The sequence below is a fragment of the Lutra lutra genome, chromosome 6 (genome assembly GCF_902655055.1).
Source record: "Lutra lutra chromosome 6, mLutLut1.2, whole genome shotgun sequence".
NCBI lineage: Eukaryota > Metazoa > Chordata > Mammalia > Carnivora > Mustelidae > Lutra > Lutra lutra.
The window spans coordinates 143,809,108-143,832,154 of NC_062283.1; the positions used below are offsets into that span (position 1 = coordinate 143,809,108).

The following is a 23,047-nucleotide window of genomic DNA, read 5'->3' on the forward strand; positions in this document are numbered from 1 at the left end:
AGCTTTTTTCATCATCTCATTATTTTAAATATCTACTACTAATAATAACCCCATTTTCAAAGAAGATGGCCAATTAAGAACAGATTGGCTGTGGGGAGTTTTGTCATTACACTGATAATATTCCCATCTCCTAAGTAGGTGGCGTCCACACTGCCCAGATGAACACGGAGTAGGGAGTGTTAGCTCGTGCAGCTGGAATCTGGGCTTCAGCAACACTTGACCGCTATGCTTAGGATATTTGACTGCTATGCCACAGTTCCATATCTACATAAAAAATAAATACAAACCATGTTGCTGGGCGCCTGGGTGGCTCAGTCAGTTAAGCATCTGCCTTCAGTGCAGGTCATGATCTCCAGGTCCTGAGATCAAGTCCCACGTCAGGCTCCCTGCTTGGTGGGGAGTCTCCTTTCCTTTCTGTTCCATCCTCCCACCCAATGCTCGCTTGCTATCTCTCAAATTTAAAAAAAAAAAAAAATCTAAAAAGAAACCACGTTGCCTATAATACTGGTATTTTATCTGTTGGTCCCATATTTAAAGATACTTTGCTATTTTCCTCAGATTCTAATATTTAATAGCCAAATTATGTATCTTTTCCTATGTTATCATTTTTCTGCAAGCAGCAGAGAAAGGCCCAAAGCCTGACCACGTGGCCCCCCCTCCCCGGGTCTGCGAAGCAAGGTGTTGGTTCCCTCGAGGCACCTGAGCACTGCCGTGTGGGTTTTTGGCGTGAATATGGGATGATTCCCGTGCGTGCGTGTCAGCGTGTGGCACTTTTCACAGCTCCTCCTGTGTGCGGTTGAGAGTTGTCATGACATGTGGGGACCCAGAATGAGAAATCTGTGACAAGAGAGGAGGGAGGCAAAGGAAACTTTTATTAAAGGAAAGAAAGTGCCTTGGCTTTAAAAAGGCCTGTCTCACTCAGGCAGCACAGAGCAGCGATCAGTGGAAAAAGGGAGCAGGCAGGCGCCTCATCTAATCTTTTTCCTGGGGGCCCAGGTGGACAAATTGGCAACCCTGTTCGCAGCTTTTTTTTCCTCTCCCCTTTGTACCATAAGAACTGCTAATCGGATCCATGCTGCTGCAACTGTGGTTAGTTATTAACAGAATAAAAGCAGATTTCTTCAAAAGAACGGGTGGGGGAAACGACTATACAAAATTGCAAGGTTGTTAGAATCTTAAATGCACAGCAGTCGATTTTTCCCTTATTCTGAATTATACGATGAATACAAGTCTTTCATCTGTCACTATACCCATTTCTTCAGAAGGCAGCCAAATATTAAGCTTCTCCAACAAAAAAGGAATCTTAGAAAGAGGAAAAATATTGAGGAGGAATAAGAATGGGTAAGAGTGGGGGGAAATTAGGTTTTGTTTTTATTAATTTGTCCTAGTGAGAGAGATATAAACTGCATGCTCGATCTGGCTTCCCCTCCCCTGCCTCCTACTTTACATCAAAGCAGGGATTAGAGCAGATTTCGCTGGTAGCCGTCCTGCTTTCTGTGTCTGGTGTGGTGCCCGAGTCAAGTGCAGAGCCTACCAGTTCCTCACAGGCCCTGGAGTGCCGGGGGCGGGGCGGAGCGCTACACCTCCTGGGCCACGCTGGGCTGCATCGGAGCACATGTATACTTCCCCCACCCCGAGGGGTTTGTCTGCACCCCCACAGATCTTCGGATTGGATACCCGAGCTTGAAAGCTATTGGGAAGAGGGTGTGTCTGTGAGGATGCGCAGTGTGGACCGGGAGCTGATTTTCAGTCCGGTAGGGTGTATATTTCAGTGCATCTCTGAGGCTCGTAAGGAAGACTTCCGAGATGCCCAAGACGCCCAAAGATGCAAGTGGCTCCCGCTTTCCGCCAGATCCCATTTCTAGTCCTGTCACTGGTTTCCTGGGTTTGGCTTCACACCTGAAATGAACTAGAGTCAATAAACTTTCCCTGAACTTTTGCCTTTGATTTACTGGCCATTTCTTTTCTCCACAACCATGGTTTAGTTCCTTCACCGGAGTAACTGGGTGTGTGGGGGGGGAGTGCAGACCATCTGAACTCAACGGGGCTTGGAGGGGCATGGCCGGCCACGGAGAGCCACATTGCTCAGGCCACGAAGTGCCCATAGGGCATGAGTGAAAATCGTGCTTCTGCAAAACCAGAAACCACCTTTCCCGCTCCTTCTAGGCCACTTGGGAAGAGTCCAGACTAAGCTCTGACAGGAGACTGAGAATCTCCTGTATGTAAGTGTTTGAGGACTCTGGTTTATCTTCAGTCAAAGCTTACAGGGACCTGAACAGTAAAGTCTAGAAATCGGTGTTGCCTTGTATTTCCTGGCTTGACTTGTTGCACACCTACAAGAGCCCGTTCAGATCTTATCTCAAGTTCTCTGTAGAAAGTGTCCACCCAGAAAGGCCTGGAACGCGTTTCAGATAATCAGACTATTGAGCTGACTTCCTTGTGAGAGACATGACGTAACTTTAGTATATTTAATTAATAAAAGCAGGTAATTGGAAAAATTCTGGTTTGAGTCCAGAATCCAGGGGGCTAGATGAAATAATAATGAATTATACCAAGCTGGTCTCTGTAATAAAAGCAAACAGAACTCTGAGGCATTTGTGGTTCACTCCTGTGAAGGCACAATTCTTCCAGAGAATGCACCACATTGGCATTTTGTTCATTATTTGTTAGGCCTTTGAGGCTCTTCTAGCCAGAACGCTGGCCGTGGGGGTAAGAAAAGAGACTCTAAACCCTCAGACTACGGCACGAGCAATAATTGAAAAGCTTAATCCAGCTGACAGTGACGGATGGCTTGTTTAGAATGGAGGTATGTGGCTCCTCTCTGGGTTCTGTCACACTAGGGGCATCTTGGGAATTTCCTCATTCCCTTAGTGGCTCAGAGATACACAGATCAGCTCCGCTGTGCCGATGTATCTGTATATTTTTAGGAACCAATGGCACATCAGCAGTTGGCATTATCTCGAGTAAGGATTTAGGAAAATCTAATCCTCCTTTGAATGAACATTTGAGCCGTAGGACGTGGAAGAGTTTGTCTTCCCAGGCTCAGGCTAACTCTTTCACGTTGTGGGAGGGCTAGGTTTTATGGTTTGTTACTACTGGAGGGCACAGGTAGGGGAGAGCGTTACTTCGTGTTTTATACCACTTTTGAGGTGGGGTTCATTCACGATGAAGAATTGTGTTGGTGGTCTGCTTACAGCTGCTCTCCCACCCTCTAAACCCCAAGGCAACACCAAATAACATGATACTGTATGTCCACCTTCAGGCCCTTGAGATAAACACTTAACTGTATCTGCTAAGCCGGAACCTGAGCAGATTCAATATTGGAAATGCCTGCTTCGGAGTATATTAAAGTTTTCTTTCTTGAAGCAAATGAACTAGAAGACACTGACAGAAAGATACCACACTCAAAGTAATTCGTGGATTTTCGGGTCATTTAAATAAATGCTTCAGTTGAGGACATTTGATGAATATATGGATTATTGAAAACTCATTTTTCACCCACACTGTTGCCATTAGGCCTTATGCAGGTACTTAAAGTTCACTAAAGAAAATGACGAGTGATACACTTGCTGCTCCAATTACAGAGCTCCACTGTCTTACCACACACACTAGTTTGGGTGCTATCTTAGATAAGATGTCCGAAAATGACCACAGATACGGAGTCCACCTGCACAACCCACCACTGTCCTCTCCAAAGCAAATCACATTTGTGCTTTATCATGGCAGAAGAAAAGATCCTAGCTGGTACTTCATATTTCAGAAATTAAAGGAATAACTTCTATGAAGACAGCCCACAAAGAAGTTACAGGGCTCTTACCAGCGGGATTGGCAGAATGTAAGAAAGATGTCCTCCAGAAGAGCTGTAAAGTCAGGCTACGGCAGGTAAAACTCAGACTTTGCTTTAAAGATTTGGGAAAGAGCTGATTTCCGTAACATGAAGAAAGTATGAGGATAACATCAGAATAAAACATCCCAGGGTCTTAGTTTTGGATGCAGCAGAATTGAATAACAGGGGAACAGGAAAGATGAAAGTTGATCTTGGTCATGACATATTGGTAGTTAGTAGGAATAATTTCTATAGTGTGGTTAATTTTTTAACTCCTTACTAAAGTTAGTGTCGTCTCCAAAAATTCTTGAAGAGGAAAAGAATAACTCAATTTACAATTGTTTAAAACAGTGAAATATGTATCGATTTTTTTTTTAAGATTTTATTTATTTGACAGAGATCACAAGTAGACAGAGAGGCAGGCAGAGAGAGAGAGAGAGGGAAGCAGGCTCCCTGCTGAGCAGAGAGCCCGATGCGGGACTCGATCCCAGGACCCTGAGATCATGACCTGAGCCGAAGGCAGCAGCTTAACCCACTGAGCCACCCAGGCGCCCCTATGTATCGATTTTGTTGCAGCATTGCAGGCAAAGAACTTGGTCGTTCTAGGGTTATTAGTAAAGTGATGGGAAGTACTTTGTTTCTTCTCAAATTCCGCAGCAACCAGTTAGCACTTTAATTCATATGAATTCACAGATCCTACTTTTTCCTAACAACAAATCTTTTTGACCCTTTTTAATTTCAAGGAATTTATGAATAGGCCCCATGTCTTTGCTAGCAAACACCCCCTGATTCCCCATGTACCTCCTGTCTTTACTGAGGAAGATTGGACAGCAAAATTGTCCAGGCTTCTGTGGCTTAACATATCATTTCATGTTACTTTTAAGAATCCAATTTGCTTGGATGACTAATGAAGGAATCTCATGTAGGACGTGGCCTTCTCCATAGTAAGGACCCAGTGGGTTTTTACTTCATTGTTTACATCCCAGTGCAGTGATCTCCTACTTACATCAGAACTTGTAAGACCAACACAGCACTCCAGATGTTGTTCTCCTTTTATCCATTTTTCCCAAAGTAAGCTAATGAGGCAAAACTGGAAGGAGAGAATGGGTTCCTGGCAAAATTGACATTGAATAAGACCTGTCATTCAAACGCCAGTGTTGCTCTGTTGGTTAATTATATCACTGCCACATCTCAGAGAACTAAAACCTTCCTAGCTTTGTTGATAATGATGATGATGATGATGGTGACGATGATGACGATGATGGTGATGATGATTGTCTGCAGGAGTGTGAAAGGAAGAAATCTGCCTTTTCTCTGGCCACTACAACTTTTGAAAAATGGAATTTCTGGGTATTTCTTTGCCTGTTAGTACTGCGTGTTAAGATAGCACAGTATTATTTGAAAAGGGATGAATGATTTGTCTGCCAGAGGCTGTTATAGTTCAGAGTTAGTGTTTTTGTTCTTACTGAATTCCTGTAGTCGTATGTTGTAGTCATTTAGAAAGGAATTAACCCAGGAAGTTTTAGCCTCAATAGAGGATTAATGTGGAAACGCTATTCATCTCATGCTTCTTCTCTGCTCCCCCAACATGGCAGTGATGGAGGATAACTGACATGATTGCATCTCGTCAGTACTGATCTGTATGTTTATTTTGGTCTGGCCAAAAAAGTTGAGAGAGTAAAACTGCAAAAATCATCACTTAGCTCACAGTTTACCTGCTAAATGCAATTACCATTTAAATCTCAGAACTGTGCTCACATTAAGTACCGAGGAAGCCGGCGTATCCTAAAGTAGATCTGATTTTAAAACAACATAAACCAAATTCTGTTCCTGACATATTTATGTAGTCCTCTTTGTTCAGTATGGGGGAATGTGTCAGGTTTATATGTCATTGCTATTGTTAATAAATAACATTTGGTGTTTATTGACTTTTTGAGCAAGTGGCCCTGAAATGTTTCTTTTTTACTGATAACTGTCACTTAAAACAGGAGTTAGCAAACTACCACCTTTGGGCCAAATCCAGCTCACCACCTGTCTTTGTAAATAAACTTTTCTTTATGCTGTTTTGTTTATGTATTATCTATGGTGCTTTTGCACTGCAACAGCTGAGTTGAATTGTTGCAACAGAGAACATATGGCCTGCAAAGCCTGAAATATTTACTCTCTGGCAGTTTAAAGAATAAGTTTGCCTATCCCTGATCAACAGTAATAAAACTATGTGATTACTGATAACTAAAGGCTTAATTAACTATTAGTCTAGGCTTGGGGTAATCTGTCTCACCTTTATCTATTCAGCAAATATTTATTGAATGCTTATAATATGTCTGGTTCAGCAGACATAGTGGGGAGCAAAACAGACAATCCTGTCAATACTTGGAACTTGAATTTTAGTGAGATGAGACAAACAGTAAAGTAAAATAAGAATTTAAGTGAGCACTAGGACTGTCACCTGTGAGAACTTAGCACTTGTTAGTACTGACTGTCCCACCATCTTATTCTGTGTCATGTCTCAGTCTAAAGACTGTAAGCCAAACGTTGCTGGACGTGTACTGACTTATAAGACATACACGTATAGCCTCTTTTCTGTAACAATTCTGTTACATCCCAGTGTTTTGTTATTAAAAATGTTTACTTTGATGATTGATTTAGTTATTGTTATCTTGATTTATATATATAGTTATCTTGATTATATAGTTATATATATATAGTTATATAGGTATCTTGATTTAGTTATTAAAAGCTCTTTTTAATTAGAAAAATTCCCCTCAAAAATCTATCCCAGGGTAAAAATTCCAAGGAAAGTATTAGCAAACAAAAAATCAACAGTACTTTAAGAAAATAATGCAACATGACTAAGTGAAATTTATTCCAGGAATGCAAGGTTGGTTCATTGTTAACAACTGCAGTAATCCTATATACCATGGAAATAAATCTGTAGAAAAATATCTCCTTTAATAAAATTCAATACCCAATCATGATATGAACGCTCAGTGAGAGCACCTGGGTGGCTCAGTTGGTTAAGCGTCTGCCTTCCACTCAGGTCTGGGATCGAGCCCCTCAGTCTTCTGCTTAGCATGGAGTCTACTTCTCCCTCTGCCACTCACCCTGCCCATGCTCGCTTTCTCTCTCTTTTTCTCTCTCTCAAATAAATAAAATCTTTAAAAAAAAAAAATGCAATAGAAATTGAGAGGTACTTTCTCAACGTGGTAAAGTATGTATGCCTCAATTTAAAAACCAGTATCTTTTTTTTTTTAACTCTTCTTCTTTTTTTTTTTAAGCCTGGAAAACCCCAGAGAAACAATGATAAATTAACTCAAACTGTAGAATTCAGTGTTATTACAGGATATAAAATTAACATACAAAAAACAATAGCCTATAACATTATGTGTCAATTATACTTAAGTTAAAAAAAAATTGGCTGAGAAGATGGCAGGATCCTAAGCACACCCTGCCCCAGGAATACAACTAGATAACGCCCATATCAGCATAAATAATCCAGAGATTGGCAGAACAGACTCCACAACTGAGGGCCACATGGAAGAAGATACAAGAGTGAAGACAGAGTCTGGGACCATGGCCCTCCTCCACGGGGATGGAAACTACGGTGTGGACAAAGGCAGAATACGGACTTGCACACCACGGAGCCCACAAACCCGGAGGATGAATCTCCATAATGTTTGTCTTTGAAAAAGAGAGGGGCTAAATTTTGTGAGTTCTGAAAACCAGCCGAACTTAAAGCCTGGAATTTTAAATCAGCTGGTTCAGCCCTGGGAGAGCCTGGAGGGCTTTAGGAAGTTGAGTTCCCCCCCATTTAAGGAGATAGCAGGACAAACAGCCCATGAAGATACAGCATAGAACCAGCAATTTAAAAAACACTGGGGACAGATGGGAGGCAGAGTGATTTGCTTATCTCAGAGTGCTTCCCACAGAGACAGAGAGCACAGGGAGACCTCTCCAGGAGCAAAGGAGCAGACAGGCATCATTTCTCTTCCCTGTCCCCCAGCATAAACAGTGGCCACCTGCAGTAACCAGCCCAATGCTGACACTTCTTATCTAATGAGCTTGTATCAAGCCCCACCCCTCTGCACTTCCATGGATTTGCCCTTCCCAGTTAGGCTCCCCTAAGTCCGCTAGCTATGGGCCTCGCCCCACGGAAGACTGGTGCAAACCCTGCCAATACCACATCTGCTGACTGCACATTTTACAGGACCTCAGTTCTAGTAGGGGCAGGTGTCATTTTGTAAGCAGATCACTGTCATCTTGCTGCCCATCATTTGCAGAGAGCCTCTGCAGACAACTGCATTAAAAGAAAAAGAGGCCAAGACTAAAAAGCAGAGCACAGGCAACGCACGTCGAGACACTCCCTGACATGTCAGACCCTGAAGAACAGGGGACACAACACTGTAGGACACTGTGGGACCCCTCTGCTTAAGGCTCATATCGTTAAGAACAAGAAAAGTAGGTGACTTTCCTAACACACGGAAACAGATACAGAAAGTAAGATCAAATGGGAAGACAGAGAAACATCTTCCAAATGAAAGAAGAGGATCAAGCCACAGCAAGAGACCAAAGCAAAATGGATAGAAGTATTATGCGCCTGATAGAAAACTTAACTCCATCATCATAAAGACACTTACTGGACTGGAGAAGAGAGTGGAGGACATCAGTGAGACCCTTAATACAGAGATTTTAAAAAGAACCAATCGAAATTAAGAATACAATAAATGAAATTTAAAATACACTTGGTGAAATAAATAGGCCAGATGAAGCACAGGATCGAAATAACAACCTGGAAGACAATAACGGAAAGTAACCACGCTGACCAAAGGAGAGGAAAGAAAATTATGCAAAAAAAAAAAAAGAAGGAAAGAAAAGAATCCAAGTATATCAGTAAAGAAAGCCAATAAACCATGAAAAAGCAAGAGAAGAAAGGATCAGAGATAATTTGTAGAAACGGCCACAAAACAAGTAACAAAATAGCAATAAATACATATCTACCAATAATTACCTTGAATGTAAATGAATTAAATGCTCCGATCAAAAGACATAAGGTGACAGAGTGAATAAAAAATAAGACCCATCTGTATACTGCCTACAAGAGACTCATTTCAGACCAAAAGACACCTGTACATTGAAAGTGAGGGGATAGAGACACATTTATTATGCAAATGGATTCCAAAAGCAAGCCAAGATAGCAGTACTTAAAACAGACAAAATAGAATTCAAAGCAAAGATAGTAACAAGAAACAAAGAAGGACACTGTATAATAATAAAGGGGACCATGCAACAAGAGGATATAAAATTGTAAACATTTATGCGCCCAACATGGAGCACACAAATACATAGAATAGTTAATAACAAATAAAAAAGAAATAATAATAATGTAATACTAGTAAGGGACTTTAACACTCCACTTCCATTGATGGACAGATCATCCAACCAGAAAACCAAACAGTGGCTTTGAATGACAAACTGGACCAGATGGAGTTTGTTTTTTTTTTTAAGATTTTATTTATTCATTTGACAGACAAGATCACAAGTAAGCAGAGAGGCAGGCAGAGAGAGAGGGGAAGCAGGCTCCCCGCTGAGCAGAGAGCGGGGCTCGATCCCAGGACTCTGGGATCATGACCTGAGTGATCATGGGAATAAAAAGAATGAACAAAACCCAAACCCAGCAAAATGAAGGAAATAATAAGGATTAGAACAGATATAAATCTATATAAAAACTAAAAAAGAGATCAATGAAACCAGGAGCTGGTTCTTTGAGAAGATCAACAAAATTGATAAACCTCTAACTGGACTGATTTAAAAAAAGGGCGGGGGAGAACCCAAATAAAATTACTAATGAAAAAGAAGAAATAACAGCCAACACCATCGAAATACAAACAAACTACGAAATAACAAACAATATTATGAAAACCTGTATGCCAACAAATTGGACAGCTTAGACAAAAAGGATAAATTCCTAGAAACATAAAACCTACCAAAACTAAAGCAGGAAGAAATAGAAATCACCAGCAATGATATTTAATCTGTAACCAAAAAACTCGCAATAAATAAAAGTCCAGGACCAGGTGGCTTCACAGGCGAATTCTACCAAACATTTAAAGAGCCCATTCTTTTTTTTTTTTTTTTTTTAAAGATTTTATTTATTTGACAGAGAGAGATCACAAGTAGGCAGAGAGGCAAGCAGAGAGAGAGAGAGAGAGGAGGAAGCAGGCTCCCTGCCGAGCAGAGAGCCCGATGCAGGGCTCGATCCCAGAACCCTGAGATCATGACCTGAGTGGAAGGCAGAGGCTTAACCCACTGAGCCACTCAGGCACCCCAGAGCCCATTCTTCTTAATACCCATTCTTCTTAAACAATTCAAAAAATACAAGAGGAAGGAAAATTTCCAGATTTATCTATGAGGCCAGTATCACCCTGATAACAAAACTAGGTAAAGACACCACAACAAAAGAGAACTACAGGCCAGTATCACTCATGAGTGTAGTTGGGAGAAATTCTCAACAAAATATCTGTCCACCTAACCCAACAATACATTTAAAAAGTCATATACTGCAACAAAGTGGGATTTATTCCCAGGATGCAAGTGTGGTCCAGGTCCAGTACTCACAAAACAGTCAGTGTGATATGTCACAATAAGAGAAAGAATAAGAGCCATATGATCATTTCAGTAGACAGATAAAAGGCAGGTAACAAGGTGCAACATCCATTTATGATCAAAGTCTCCATAGAGTAGTTTTAGAGGGAACATACCTCAACATAATAAAGTCCTTATTTGAAATTTGAAAAACTCAAAACCAACATCATACTCAATTGGGAAAAACTGAGAGCTTTTTCCTTGAGGATCAGGAACAAGACAAGAATGTCCAGTCTCACCACTGTTATTCAGCATAATACTGGAAGAAGCCCTAGCCACAGCAATTAGACAACATACAAAAATAAAAGGCATCAAAATTAGTAAGGAAGAAGTAAAACTTTGCTATTTACAGATGACATGATACTACATATAGAAAACCCTGGAGACTTTCTGCAAAACTATTAGAACTGATAAATGAGTTCAGTGAAGTCACAGGATACAAAATCAATGTATAGAAATCTGTTATCCTTTACATTAATAATGAAGGAGCAGAAAGTGATAGTAAGAAAACCCCATTTACAATTGCACCAAAAGCGATAAAATATATAGGAAGAAACTTAACCAAAGTAGTGAAATACCTGTACTCTGAAAACTGTGAAACACTGATGTAGGAAATTCAAGACAACACAAAGAAATGGAAAGACATTCCATGCTCATGGGTTGGAAGAACAAATATTATTAATATATCTGTACTACCCAAAGCAATCTACAGATTTAATGCAGGCCTATCAAAATACCAACAACAGTTTTCACAGAACTAGAACAAACGGTTCTAAAATTGGTATAGAACCATGAATAACCTTGAATAGCCAAAGCAGTCTTGAAAAAGAAAAACATAACTGGAGGTAATCACAATTCTGAATTTCAAATTATATTACAAGGCAGTAGTAGTTAAGACAGTATGGTATTTGGCATAAAAATAGATGCATACATCAATGAAACAGAATAGAAAACCCAGAAATAAACCCACAGTTATATGGTCTATTAATCTTTGACAAAGGAGAAATGAATATACAATGGGGAAAAACATATTTTCAACAAGTGGTGTTAGAAAAACTGGACAGCCGCATGTGAAAGAATGAAACTGGGTTACTTTCTTATACCAGCCACAAAAATAAACTTGAAATGGATTAAAGACTTAAACGTGAGACCCCAAACCTTAAAAATCCTTGAAGAAACCACAGGCAGTAATCTCTCCAACATAGGCTGTTAGCAACATTATTCTAAGTATTTCTCCTCTGGCAAGGGAAGTAAAAGCAAAAATAAATTATTGGATTACATCAGAATAAAAACTTTCTGTGCAGTGAAGGAAACAACAAAACTAAAAGGCAATCCCACTAAAAGGGGAAAGATATTTGTAAATGACATACCTGATAAAGAGTTAGTATTCAAAATATACAAAGAATTAATACAACTCAATATCCCCAAAATAAATAGTACAATTTAAAATGGGCAGAATACATGAACAGATATTTCTCCAAAGAAGACATCCAGATGGCCAACAGATGCATGAAAAGATGCTTGACATCACTCATCAGGGAAATGCAAATCAAACTATAGTGAGATATCATCTCATACCTGTCAGAATGGCTAAAATCAACAACACAGGAAATAACAGTTATTGGTGAGGATGTGGAGAAACAAGACCCCTCATGCACTGTTGGTGGGAATGCAAACTGGTGCAGTCACTGTGGAAAAAACAGTATGGAGATTCCTCAAAAAAAAAAAAAAAAAACGTAAAAATAGAACTACCTGCAATCAAAGAATCACACTACTGGATATTTACGCCTAAAATACAAAAACACGAATTCAAAGGAATACATGCACCCCTATGTTCATAGCAGCATTATTTACAATAGCCAAGCTATGAAAGCAGCCCAAGATTTGGTACATATATGTACAATGGAATAGTATGCAGCCATAAAAAAGGACGAAATCTTGCCATTTGCAGCAACATGGACAGAGCTGGAGAGTATAATGCTAAGTGAAATAAGTCAGAGAAAGACAAAACCATATGATTTCAGTCATGTGGACTTTAAGAAACAAATGAGCAAAGAGGGGAAAAAGTTCTCTCTTTTTTCTAAGAGAGAACTAAGAAATGGATTCCAAAGAGAGAACTAAGAACCAAGAAACAGATTCTTAACTACAGAGAATAAACTGATGATTCCTGCAGGGTGGGTTGGCAGGGTTATGGGGGAAGCTGGAATGGGGATTAAAGAGTACCCTTATCATGATGAAAAAGTAAAATGAAAAATAAAAGCAATGACCTTCCTCTACACAAGCAATAAACAGTTAAAAGACATACAGGTAGAGAAAATCCTATCTGTAATTAGTAGCAACAAAGATTAAATGCTCAGGAATAAACTTAACATAAAATACACAAAGCTTTTATGTGCTTGGAAAAAAGTAAAGAAGACATGAACAATGAAAGATGTTCTCCTCTTCTTGAATAGGATGAACTCAATAGTCATCCATTCTCCTGAAATTAGAGTATCATTGTAATCCCAGTAAAAACATTAACAAGTTATTTTATACAGACAAATTGATACTAAAGTTCATGTAGAAAAAATAACGGTAGAAAACACTGAAAAAGAAAAGGTGGGTTAAGGGGTTAGGGAGCTATAGCCTTACTAGACGTTAAAATGTGCTATAAGAGTAGATCTTCAAAGCTCTGATCAGAAAAGATAAGATTTGATCTATATTTCATCACACACAAAAATAAAATCGCAGCAGATTAAGATGAGGCCATGCATGTACTTGAAGAAAGCTGGGGTGAATTCCTCTTTAACCTTGGTACAGAGAGGAGCTTTCTATAGGACACAGAATCTAGAGGCAATAAAAATAAAGATTGATAAATTTGGCCCTTTGTTTAAAAAAATGTCCACTACAAAAGGCATCATAAAATCCAAAGACAATTGACAAAGTAGGAGAAAATAGTCACAACGCGTACCATAAAGGGTTATTATATCCCTGACATATTAAGATTTCTTAAAAATTACAAGACAAAAGTATTAAAAACCCAGACTGAAAAATGTGGGAAAGACATGAATAAGCAATGAACCAGAAGAGCTATATTTATATCTCTTAAAATGAGAAGGTGGTCAAACTCACTCAGAATCAGGAAGGCAAATTCAAAAATCTCAGATACTGTTTCTCACATATAAGACTGACAAACATGGTTTAAATGACCACATACTTTGTTAGGTTACAGAGAGACAGACCTTTCAAACATTGCTTGTGAGAATTTAAATTGGTTCACAACTTCGCAGAGGGAAATTGACATATTTTTTTGCCCCAACAATCCCACTTCAAGGAATTTACCCTAAAGGTAGATCTCAAACAATACAGAAATACACATGCAAGAGATTGGAAACAGCCAAAATGCCCATATTTGGCAAGTGGTTGCATAAAGTACGGAATATTCACATAAAGGAACGCCATATACCTATTTCTCAAATGAAAAATGTTATAAACTTACAGAACATACTTTTCAGGATATGTTGTTAAGAAGAAAAGCAAAGCCCAAAAGCTATGTAGGATGTTACCCTTCAAGTAGGGAGTAAAATAATGTAAGAGAATCCACAGATATCCTTTCATTTATGAAGAAATATATATAGCAAAGATAAACCAGAACCTTAAAAAAATTGTTTATTATAGAGGGCAGCTGGGAGAGGAGTGGAAAGAAGAAGAAATGGAAACAGAGCAGCAGGATTGAGGGGGCACTGACTCTTCGGCACACATCTTTTTGTATCTCTTGGTGACTTCTGGAACCATGGAAGTATTTCACATACCACCCGAATATCAAAACAATTAGGGCCAGTCAAGATGTGAAGGGAATGCAAAATGGCAGGAAGTCCTCTAACGAATGGCTCTGTTTTTTCACAGTGATGTAGATGCGTAATTCTGAAGTTACTTTGTGTATTGATTGAGATAATGAGATCAGGGTTTCTTACTATTGTAAAAAGAAGTCTTAATAAGGAAAGAGGGAAGACTAAAATATACCCTCCAATTCTGGATTGGAATCAGAGGTATTTTCATAAGCCCGCAGTTACACACACAGATACTGAAATGTAGATGCGCATATACGTATGGGTTAGTGTGCATACGTGTATTTCCTACATCTGTTCTCTGAGAGGGCCAAGAAGCAATAGCATCCCAGAAATAATGAGCACACCTAGTGCTCAGATCTTCATCTGTGAACATGATCTTCCAGTAAAAAGATCAAGCAATCCTAGAAGTGCTTGATTACAGGGCTAGATCAGAAAAAATGCAAAATGAGCCTGCAGTATCTTACGATTCCAAAAACTAAGGATTTGAAGGAACTTCTGATGGCCAATGCTGGAACAGTTCTAGGAACAAAATAATGTCAATGTTGGATTTTAACCCATGGAATAAAATAAATATCAACGAGTGTATTCATTTCTTATTGTTTGTACAAATTACTATACACTCAGCAGCTTAAAACAACAGACATACACCTTCTCACAGTTTCCATGGCCAGGCATCCAGGCACAGCCCAGTAGGTCCTCTGCTCAAGGCCTCAGAAGGCTGCAGAGTGTCAGATGATCTGTGCTTATAGAAGTGAGGCCTTCCAGGCCATGGGAAACACAGGTCTGCTGAGAGAAGCCTGGGTCCTCTTTGAAAGTTAGGTCTGCACATCATCATCGCCCTTTTGATCGTCTCAAAACCAGTCAATTAAAGACTTTAATTACATCTGTAAAACACCTTTAATTTTGCCATGTAATGTAATTTTAGGAGTGATATTTCATTCCATTTGTTATATTTGGTTAAAGTCAAGTTACAAGTTCTGCCTTCAATCAAGACGTGAGGATTACACCAGGATGTGATTTGCTGGAAGTCATCCTATAGTGTGTCTTCCACGATGAGTTTTTGTGGATAGAAATAAATAGTCCTATAAATACATAAACAAAGGGGGGGGGAGCTAGTTCTTCCTCACAATAGACTTCCATTAATAAATGCAGAAGGAAAGAAGAGAATAAAGGATCGTCATTACAAACAGTTTTGTAATAAATGTAACAGGTAGGATCCTCTAATGATGCTGAGGTTAATGCAAGCAACTTTGAAAGAGGATTTGCATAGTCTCAAATATCTTCCCTAAGATACTCACAACTGCGAAGGGCACAATAGTAATTTTATTTTGGAGGGATTTGGTAGATACCCAACTTTTACCAAGTAATCAGAATAAACAACACCAGAAATGAAACATGTCTATGTGATGAGCCGTACTCTCCAAAAGCATCACGGTCCTAAAACATAAGGAAAGGCTGAGGGTCTTTTATAGGCTGGAGGAGACTACGGAGAAATAAACGCAATGCGAGATGCTAGAATGGAAGGAAGAAAAACAATGGCGAAATTCAAGTAAGATCTTCAGTTAATAGTGTGGTAGCATGTTAAGTGCTTAAGATAATGATACTATGGTTGTATAAGATGTGAACACTAGGGGAGGTGAGCTAAGGGATTTATAGGAGTCCATTATACTCATGTTGTAACTTCTGTAAGTGTAAAATTAAAATTTCTTTTAAAAAATCATGCTGCAGACTTCTGAGAGTTTTAAGTTGGCAACAGCAGAAATTCAGGTGACTTACTGATGCTTCATTTTCATTTTGTTGCACCAGGATTTTGTATAATATCGTATATATGGTCATTGGAGAATAAATTCATAGCCGTAAAGTGGTGGGATTTATTCTAACTCAGCATAGTTTTTTCCAGTTGTAATGTTTTTTCCATTATGTTCGCCTCATTATAGACAAGGGGAAAACGGCTTTCTTTAAAAACTCTGACTTAATGTTAAAGCCTTCCCATAAAGTTTGTTTGTTCACTATGCATGGCAATATTCTCTTTTAAAATACCAAATTTTGTTTAAAAGGTTTTACTTATGAGAAACATATGTCCTATAAAAATTATGATTTTGAGGGTATTTACTTAATTCATTTGGTTCAGAGGGCTCTGAATTATCTTCTTTATGTGGACCAGGGACACAAACTAATCCTGTATTATATTTCTCAGATTTATTTTCTGATTGATCACCGGCTGTGACTGTGCTTCTACCTGTGCCTTGAGAGGGTGAAGCTCTCTTTCTTAGTAATTATGAAACTACTGGTGGAAAGATAGGGGGTAAAAGCACGTGGGGAACTTAAAGCAGTTTGCTCAAATCTGTCTTTACCACGAAAAGGCTCTTGTTTATTTCTGTAAAGGATGGATTTAGTAATAAATTTCTCGTTGCCATAAAGAGATATCTGTCTTAGAATTGCACCAGACAAGCATAGTGCTGTTGGATGTGGCAGTGTTTTATGAATTCATGAGATGGGTTTCTTACAGCCTTTCTTTACTTTTACTTGATATATTGTACACGAGAGCAGTGCCTTGGGCGTGCATAGCGTAAGTGGTAGTATCCTGTATTAACGCAGAATTACTGTTTGTTTTGCTGTCATGAGTCTATGAATTCGGTCTGTCATACAGAAACAATCACTATAATGTAAGCACTTACTGTCTTAGTGCAGCTGATTCCCCGGTGACATTTTAAAAAGTCAGGATTTGGCTGCAGAGTGCTTTTCATTTCTAAATGGGCTGCAGATTGGGAGCCTGAGGGCATTTCATAGGAAGCACTTGACCCTGAGTAGACACAGCAACTTTTGTGTGTCTATGGCCACGTTGATGACCAGTGTTTACCCTTGAAATTGTTTTCATCCAGAATGTTGTTTTTTTACTTTCGTTTAATTATTTGGTGTTCACACAAATTTATTGCAAATGTCTAGGAGTAAAATGAATGGCTGAAGAGAGACCGGACTGTTTGTCTAGGATTTTTAGACACTAGGCGTGGCTGTGAGTTCAGAGCTACTCCTGGTGGTCTCACAGCGCCACAGTTCTCAGCGTCTGTCCATTCAGGTCTTGGTTTTCACTGTATCTGAGAATGAGAAGGGCATTTGAACCCAGGAGCACTCAGAAATATATCCACAGGTCTTAAATACATTCTTAAAGTGAGAAGCCTAAACTCCCAAAAACAATTTGGGATTTTTTAATAGTTCTATTTTGACAACAAGGTGTGTATTATCTAAATGGAAAACCATTTTCCGGCTTCTCTGGCTGCTACAGATACAGCCGTTATTAGAATCAGTAATGAGTGACAGTCCTGAGAGACTCTGGGGACCACGCTCTTCCTGAGCTGGAGTCAGGCCGCCTGGCCTTGCGAGATGCCGTTGGTTAGAAAGAGGAGAGGGTGGTTGTTCGGCGTAAAACCCCAGGCTCTGCAGCCTGACCTTCACCGGGCGAATTGGTGGTGATGTTCAATCCATTAATTTCCTTCTGTACTCAGCTGTGGTTCTTGTGGTAGTATACAGAACCATAGAGAAGTGGGTGCTGTGACGTCAGCAGGTAGCTTGACCTAGCATGGTCATCGGCTGAAGCACCAGGGGGTGATGTGGGGAGATCGGTACATGCCTGCACATATGCAGGCATGTATGCATGTATGTACCATGTCGCCACGTATGTGCGTCTATTTCAGTCTTTCAGTTTATTTTAGCAAAGGAGAAGATGAGAAGATAAAACAGCAAGCTCTTCATGCCACGAGAGCTAGCATCTTGAGGACTGGGCTAAATTCAGCTGCCCTCTTCAATAATATTTTTAGTCAAAATGTATCGAAACCTCTGAGCCAGAAAGTGAGTTATCACGTACCTCTGATGATTCTTAAATTTCAAAATCCTATCTCCTGCCTTCACATGATTCATTGTCTCCCTTTACTTAATAAAAATAACAAGTATCTTTATACTTATACTGAGCATAATTCATATGCTTAGATTAAGGGCCATTAAATAACAAAGTTTTATTAATATTTGTTATGCTAATGGAGGGATTAAAGGAGTAAAAGACATGATTCCTGTCTCAAGGAGCTTACATTATAGTTTGAAGAGACACACTGAGCACACATTAAATAAACGGAAATCAAATAGATGTTAATAGATGCTGTTGCTTTATTAGCAATAAAGATCAAAAAAGGTGCAGAATAATACTTCCTCTTTAGTGCTAATATATATAAAATGTAGATTTTATAGTAGTATGTTCTGTTTTTTTTTCCACCAAAGTCTATTGTGTTTGTATTAAATCTCTGATTAAAGATTTTTTTTTTTTTTAGAAATTGGTTGATATTTCTACATCAAATAAATATTTACCAACAAAAAAATTTTGGCCACTGTGCATGCCTGGCCACTTAGAAACCAGTTCAAACTCAGGAGGGGAGAATTTAGTTCATTAGTCTCGGATTTTGTTAGCTACGTTAAAGTCTGTGTCAGATTTCTGCTGCTCGTTTATTTGTGAGCTTGGGAACTCCTTCAGGAAGAAATGAAACTTATCAGGAGGTCATTTGCTGAGTCTGATTTTCCATGTTTCTTCTTCGTTTTACCAGAAAGGGACGATGTAGCCTGCTTTGGGAGCCATGGCTTTTTCTATACGGGGCCATACCTTCTGTAATCGTTAAATTTAAATAAATGTGACTGTGTCTTGGTTTTGCACAATTGCAATATTAATGTAGAGGGTTCCCCATCCCCACTTCCCTTCCTGTGTTTTCCAGGCAGTCAGATGCCTCCTCAGCCACCCGGGAGCCAGTCAGAATCCAGCCCCCATCCTGCCTTGAGCCAGTCACCAATGTCACAGGAAAGAGGTTAGTCTTCAGTTCATGTCTATATCTTTGTGTTTTGAGTATCTAAGGCTTACACGAATCTGGTCGGCCGTGCATCTCCTTAGAGATAATATTTCTTCGTCAGATGAACAAAAAAAGGACATACATACAACAACCATGGAAGAGAAGCTGCCTTCTTGCAGATCAGGTGAAGTTTTACCAAGTGCAGTTCAAGACCCAAGGAGCACGTGTGTCCACGTAGCACCGTGAAGCTCAGTTTGTACATGACCGTAACCTGACACTTGGTCTAGCTGGGCCAAAGGGACTGTTCCCAGTGCAATTTGGATATCGGTCCTAATGAAGTAAAATGTTAGAGTGTGTGTATGTTTAATTGTTTTGACCAACTATTTATCCCAGGATGCTTAGACAGTAAAAATGTAAACACAGAGTAAGACCTTGTATTGTACAATTGTGGTAGCTTAGAACTAGAGCCAACTGGAGAGCTTGTCGAGATCAGTCACCTCCACTTGAACTCAAGAAACTGAGGACCAGAGAGCTCCCAGAGGACCTCCTCACTGTCAGAGGCTCTCGAGGGCCAGAGCCGGAAGAAAGAACACGGGCTCTTCCTGAAGCTCTTGGCCACGTTGCCCCCCCCCCCCCCCCCCCCCCGTAGGCAAACTCTGATCTTCAGCTCGATTGTACACATTGACCCCACATATGACTGCATTGGTTACGGCCTTTGGCCTTCATTTATTTACCTCTGTCTCCTTTCTCTCCTTCTGTAGTAAAGCTACTTTTGTTGGTGGTGATTTTTGTAGACCAGGCTTTCCACGCCTACTGCACCATGTGGGGCTGTGCCGGCCACTTCCCACTGCCTGTGAGTCAGGGCTCGCCCAGTCCGCCTGTGGAGCGTGTCACTTGCGTTCTCCCTCACGCCCACCCAAAAGACAGAAGTGGCTAGCTTGGGAGCTGCTATTTAAAGGTTCCCGACCCCTCACGTTTATAATTATTCCTGTATGAGTTGTACAGATGACGATTTGCTTCTAATTGGAATTAAAAGGTTTCAGTTATTTTACATGTTTAACTCAGCACCTCATGCTTTAGAAAGTAATGCCAGTGAAAAGATGGTGTTGAACATCTTTGGTGTTGAAATGAATATTTAGTAGGAATAAAATGAAATTTTTATTTTCTACTACCTCTACATATTTAACTTTTTTATTATAATTTAATGTATAGCTAACACACGAATTCCCTTATTGAGATACTGTAGTATGACCTAATGATGGGATAGCTAATGGTTTTCAAACTTCAAGGTATATGAGAATTACCTAGAGAACTGGTTAAAAGAGATTTCTGGGCCACACACCCCCAGATTTCTGACTCAGTAGGCTTGTGATGGGCCATTTAAAATTGCATTTTGGGCAAGTCCCCAGCTATTGCTGATGCTGCTGATCTGAGGACCATACTTTGAGAACCACTGCCTTATAATAGATACTATAATACGTTCTAATAATTGTGTAGTATGTGAATTTCTTTCTCTGAACTTTCACTGTATCCTCCTGTGAATCAGTCTTATACCTCACATCTCTCTTCTGTATTAATTCCTCGGGTCTCTGGTCATCTGGAAGTTCATGGAGAGCATGCTAGCACCACGCAAGGGAGAATTCTCTCCAAACTCCTTTACTTGGCCTTGGGTTGCACCTCCGTTGTGCTGCCACGTCAGGGAAGTGAAGAAAATAAAGGATGAGAGAAATTATCCTGCACTGAAAACCTGCTCAGGCCAGACCCAGAGCTAAGATGAAGATATTTGTCATTTCCCTTAACCCTCACCATAACCCCATAGCACCATTCCCACCGGGAGAGGCCGCTTCTTCGGCAAGCGTTCAAGGGTAAGAGGTTCCTTATTCGGAAGTCCTACCATTCTAAGCTTTATTGCGAAGAACTAAAAGAGAGAAACGCCTTCTAGATCATCCAGCAACATGTCCCCCAGCCTCTTCCAACTGATAACACCCTTAAGAACTTGAAAATGTAGAAAGCCAAATGTGAATCATGGTGCCACAATGAGGAAACACACTCAAACTTCTAACTTAAACAGGGGCACCTGGGTGGTGCTGTCAGCTAAGCGTCCGATGCTGGGTTTGGGCTCAGGTGGGGATCTAGGCCCTGAGTCAGACCCTGCACTCAGCATGGAGTCTGCTTCAGACTCTCTTTCCCTCTCCCTTTGCTAAAATTTTAACTTAAATACATTAGCAAGAAAATCCAGAGTTTTCTTCTGGTGTCACTATATAAAATGATTGTGTGGATGTGTTTGTTATTTTTTTTCCCTCTGATTATCTTCAGTGTATGTAATGTGGTTTTGGTAATTGGTAATGGATACTTAACAATCTGGGTAGTTATAATAACCATTTCCTTCAAATAGCAAATATAAATTTTATAACTTGCTAAATCTGAATTGATTTTTATGAACACGTTCCCCAGGCTTTCTCTGAAAGGCTGCTAAAGACGTTATGTGTGTCCCTTGTGTGCCTTCTGTTGGTTGGACGGCCCCCTACATGGGAAGACCTCGTATTTCCAAATAGGTGGTAAATGATGCTTTGCCGCGGGACACCTGGGTGGCTCAGTCAGTTAAGCATCTGCCTTCGGCCCAGGTCATGATCCCTGGGTCCTGGGTTCGAGCCCCATGTCTTGCTCCCTGCTCAGCAGGGAGTCTGCTTCTCCCTCTCCCTCTCTGCTTCCCTTCATTCTCTTTCTCTCTCTCTCTTTCTCGTAAATAAGTAAAATCTTTACCAAAAAAAAAGATACTTTGCCATGCATGGTTAACTTTCCTCCAAAATTGGATAGCAAGGATTTTTTTTTTTAATGGCTTTATTATTTGTTAAAATCTAGGAAGAAACATTAGTTCTTGATGATGCTTGATCAGGTGTCTCAATGGCAAATAACACAGCCATTATAATGCTTTGATAAAATGTAACATTTTCCTTGTCTCTTTTGTCATCATTGGGTGTGTACCAAGAGTGTACAAAGTAGATTTGAGAAAACACTTGGTTGAAAATTCCCCAGTGTTGACACCCATGTATTGAAAAGTAATTTAACTCCATTTATACCTTTACAATTGATACAGCCCCCTACCCCTATTGAAGGAAGTGAGGAAAGAGAGAGGAAAGAAGTATATTAATGAGTTAGCATCGTTTTTAAAAAAACGTATTTCTCTCAGAACTTGCTAGACAGGAACATAGCTCCCACACTGCTGAGTACTAAAATAACCAAGTCGATCAATTCCTTTTACACTTACTTTAAGAAGTAAGATTAGGATAAGAGAGTAAGATTCCAGTTACGCACATCTTTCATGTATCTACAGGGGATAGATTTTCTTTAATAGCAAAGAATCTAGAAACACTTTTGCCTGGAGACAGATGCAGCCTGCTTCTGTTTGGCAGTGTGGTGTTCTGGGTGTTTCCCAGAGTCCTCAGGAAGGACAGCAGTGCTGATAACTCTCCCCATAAGCCTGGCTCCCTCCAGGCTCGGGAAGCTGAGCTCATGCCCTGCCCATCGTTCCTTGCTACTTGGTCCTTGGATTCCTGTTCAGGAAGAAGGTGTATTAATAAACTATATTCTGTTGAGACTTTTGCAAACCTCAAACTGTCCTAGGATCTGAACCACACTGGGATCTGCAAGGCCATGTCCTCTTCCCAGAGCTGGTTGCCGGGTCGGGTGTGGAGTCAGTGTGCTGCCCAGATCCCCAGCAGCCCTGCAGTGCCCTCCGATCTGGTGGTTCTGAGGTCAAGTTTGTCTAAGGTCATCAGTCACAGATCCATTTCCCCACACCGTACGTAGGCCAACATGACTGAATTTCTGCAGTTCTATATTTTCATGGAGTGTACATATAAGGAAATATGGATATGGGTTGTTGTTCCCAGGTACAAAAAGAAGGGAAACAATTTAGGTAT

General features: G+C 40.0%; 1 protein-coding gene across 9 annotated transcripts in view; it reads left to right on the forward strand.

The window, feature by feature from the left end:
- Positions 1–23,047, forward strand: part of ARID1B (AT-rich interaction domain 1B) — a 441,388-nt gene that overhangs the window by 327,854 nt on the left and 90,487 nt on the right. For 8 of the 9 annotated variants that reach the window (XM_047732510.1, XM_047732515.1, XM_047732511.1 and 5 more), the window contains one exon: positions 19,053–19,142. The exons of the other annotated variant lie outside the window; for it this stretch is intronic. In XM_047732510.1, coding sequence (XP_047588466.1) covers positions 19,053–19,142 — 90 coding nt within the window. The remainder of the gene's footprint in view (positions 1–19,052; positions 19,143–23,047) is intronic. 9 annotated transcript variants of the gene reach the window in all.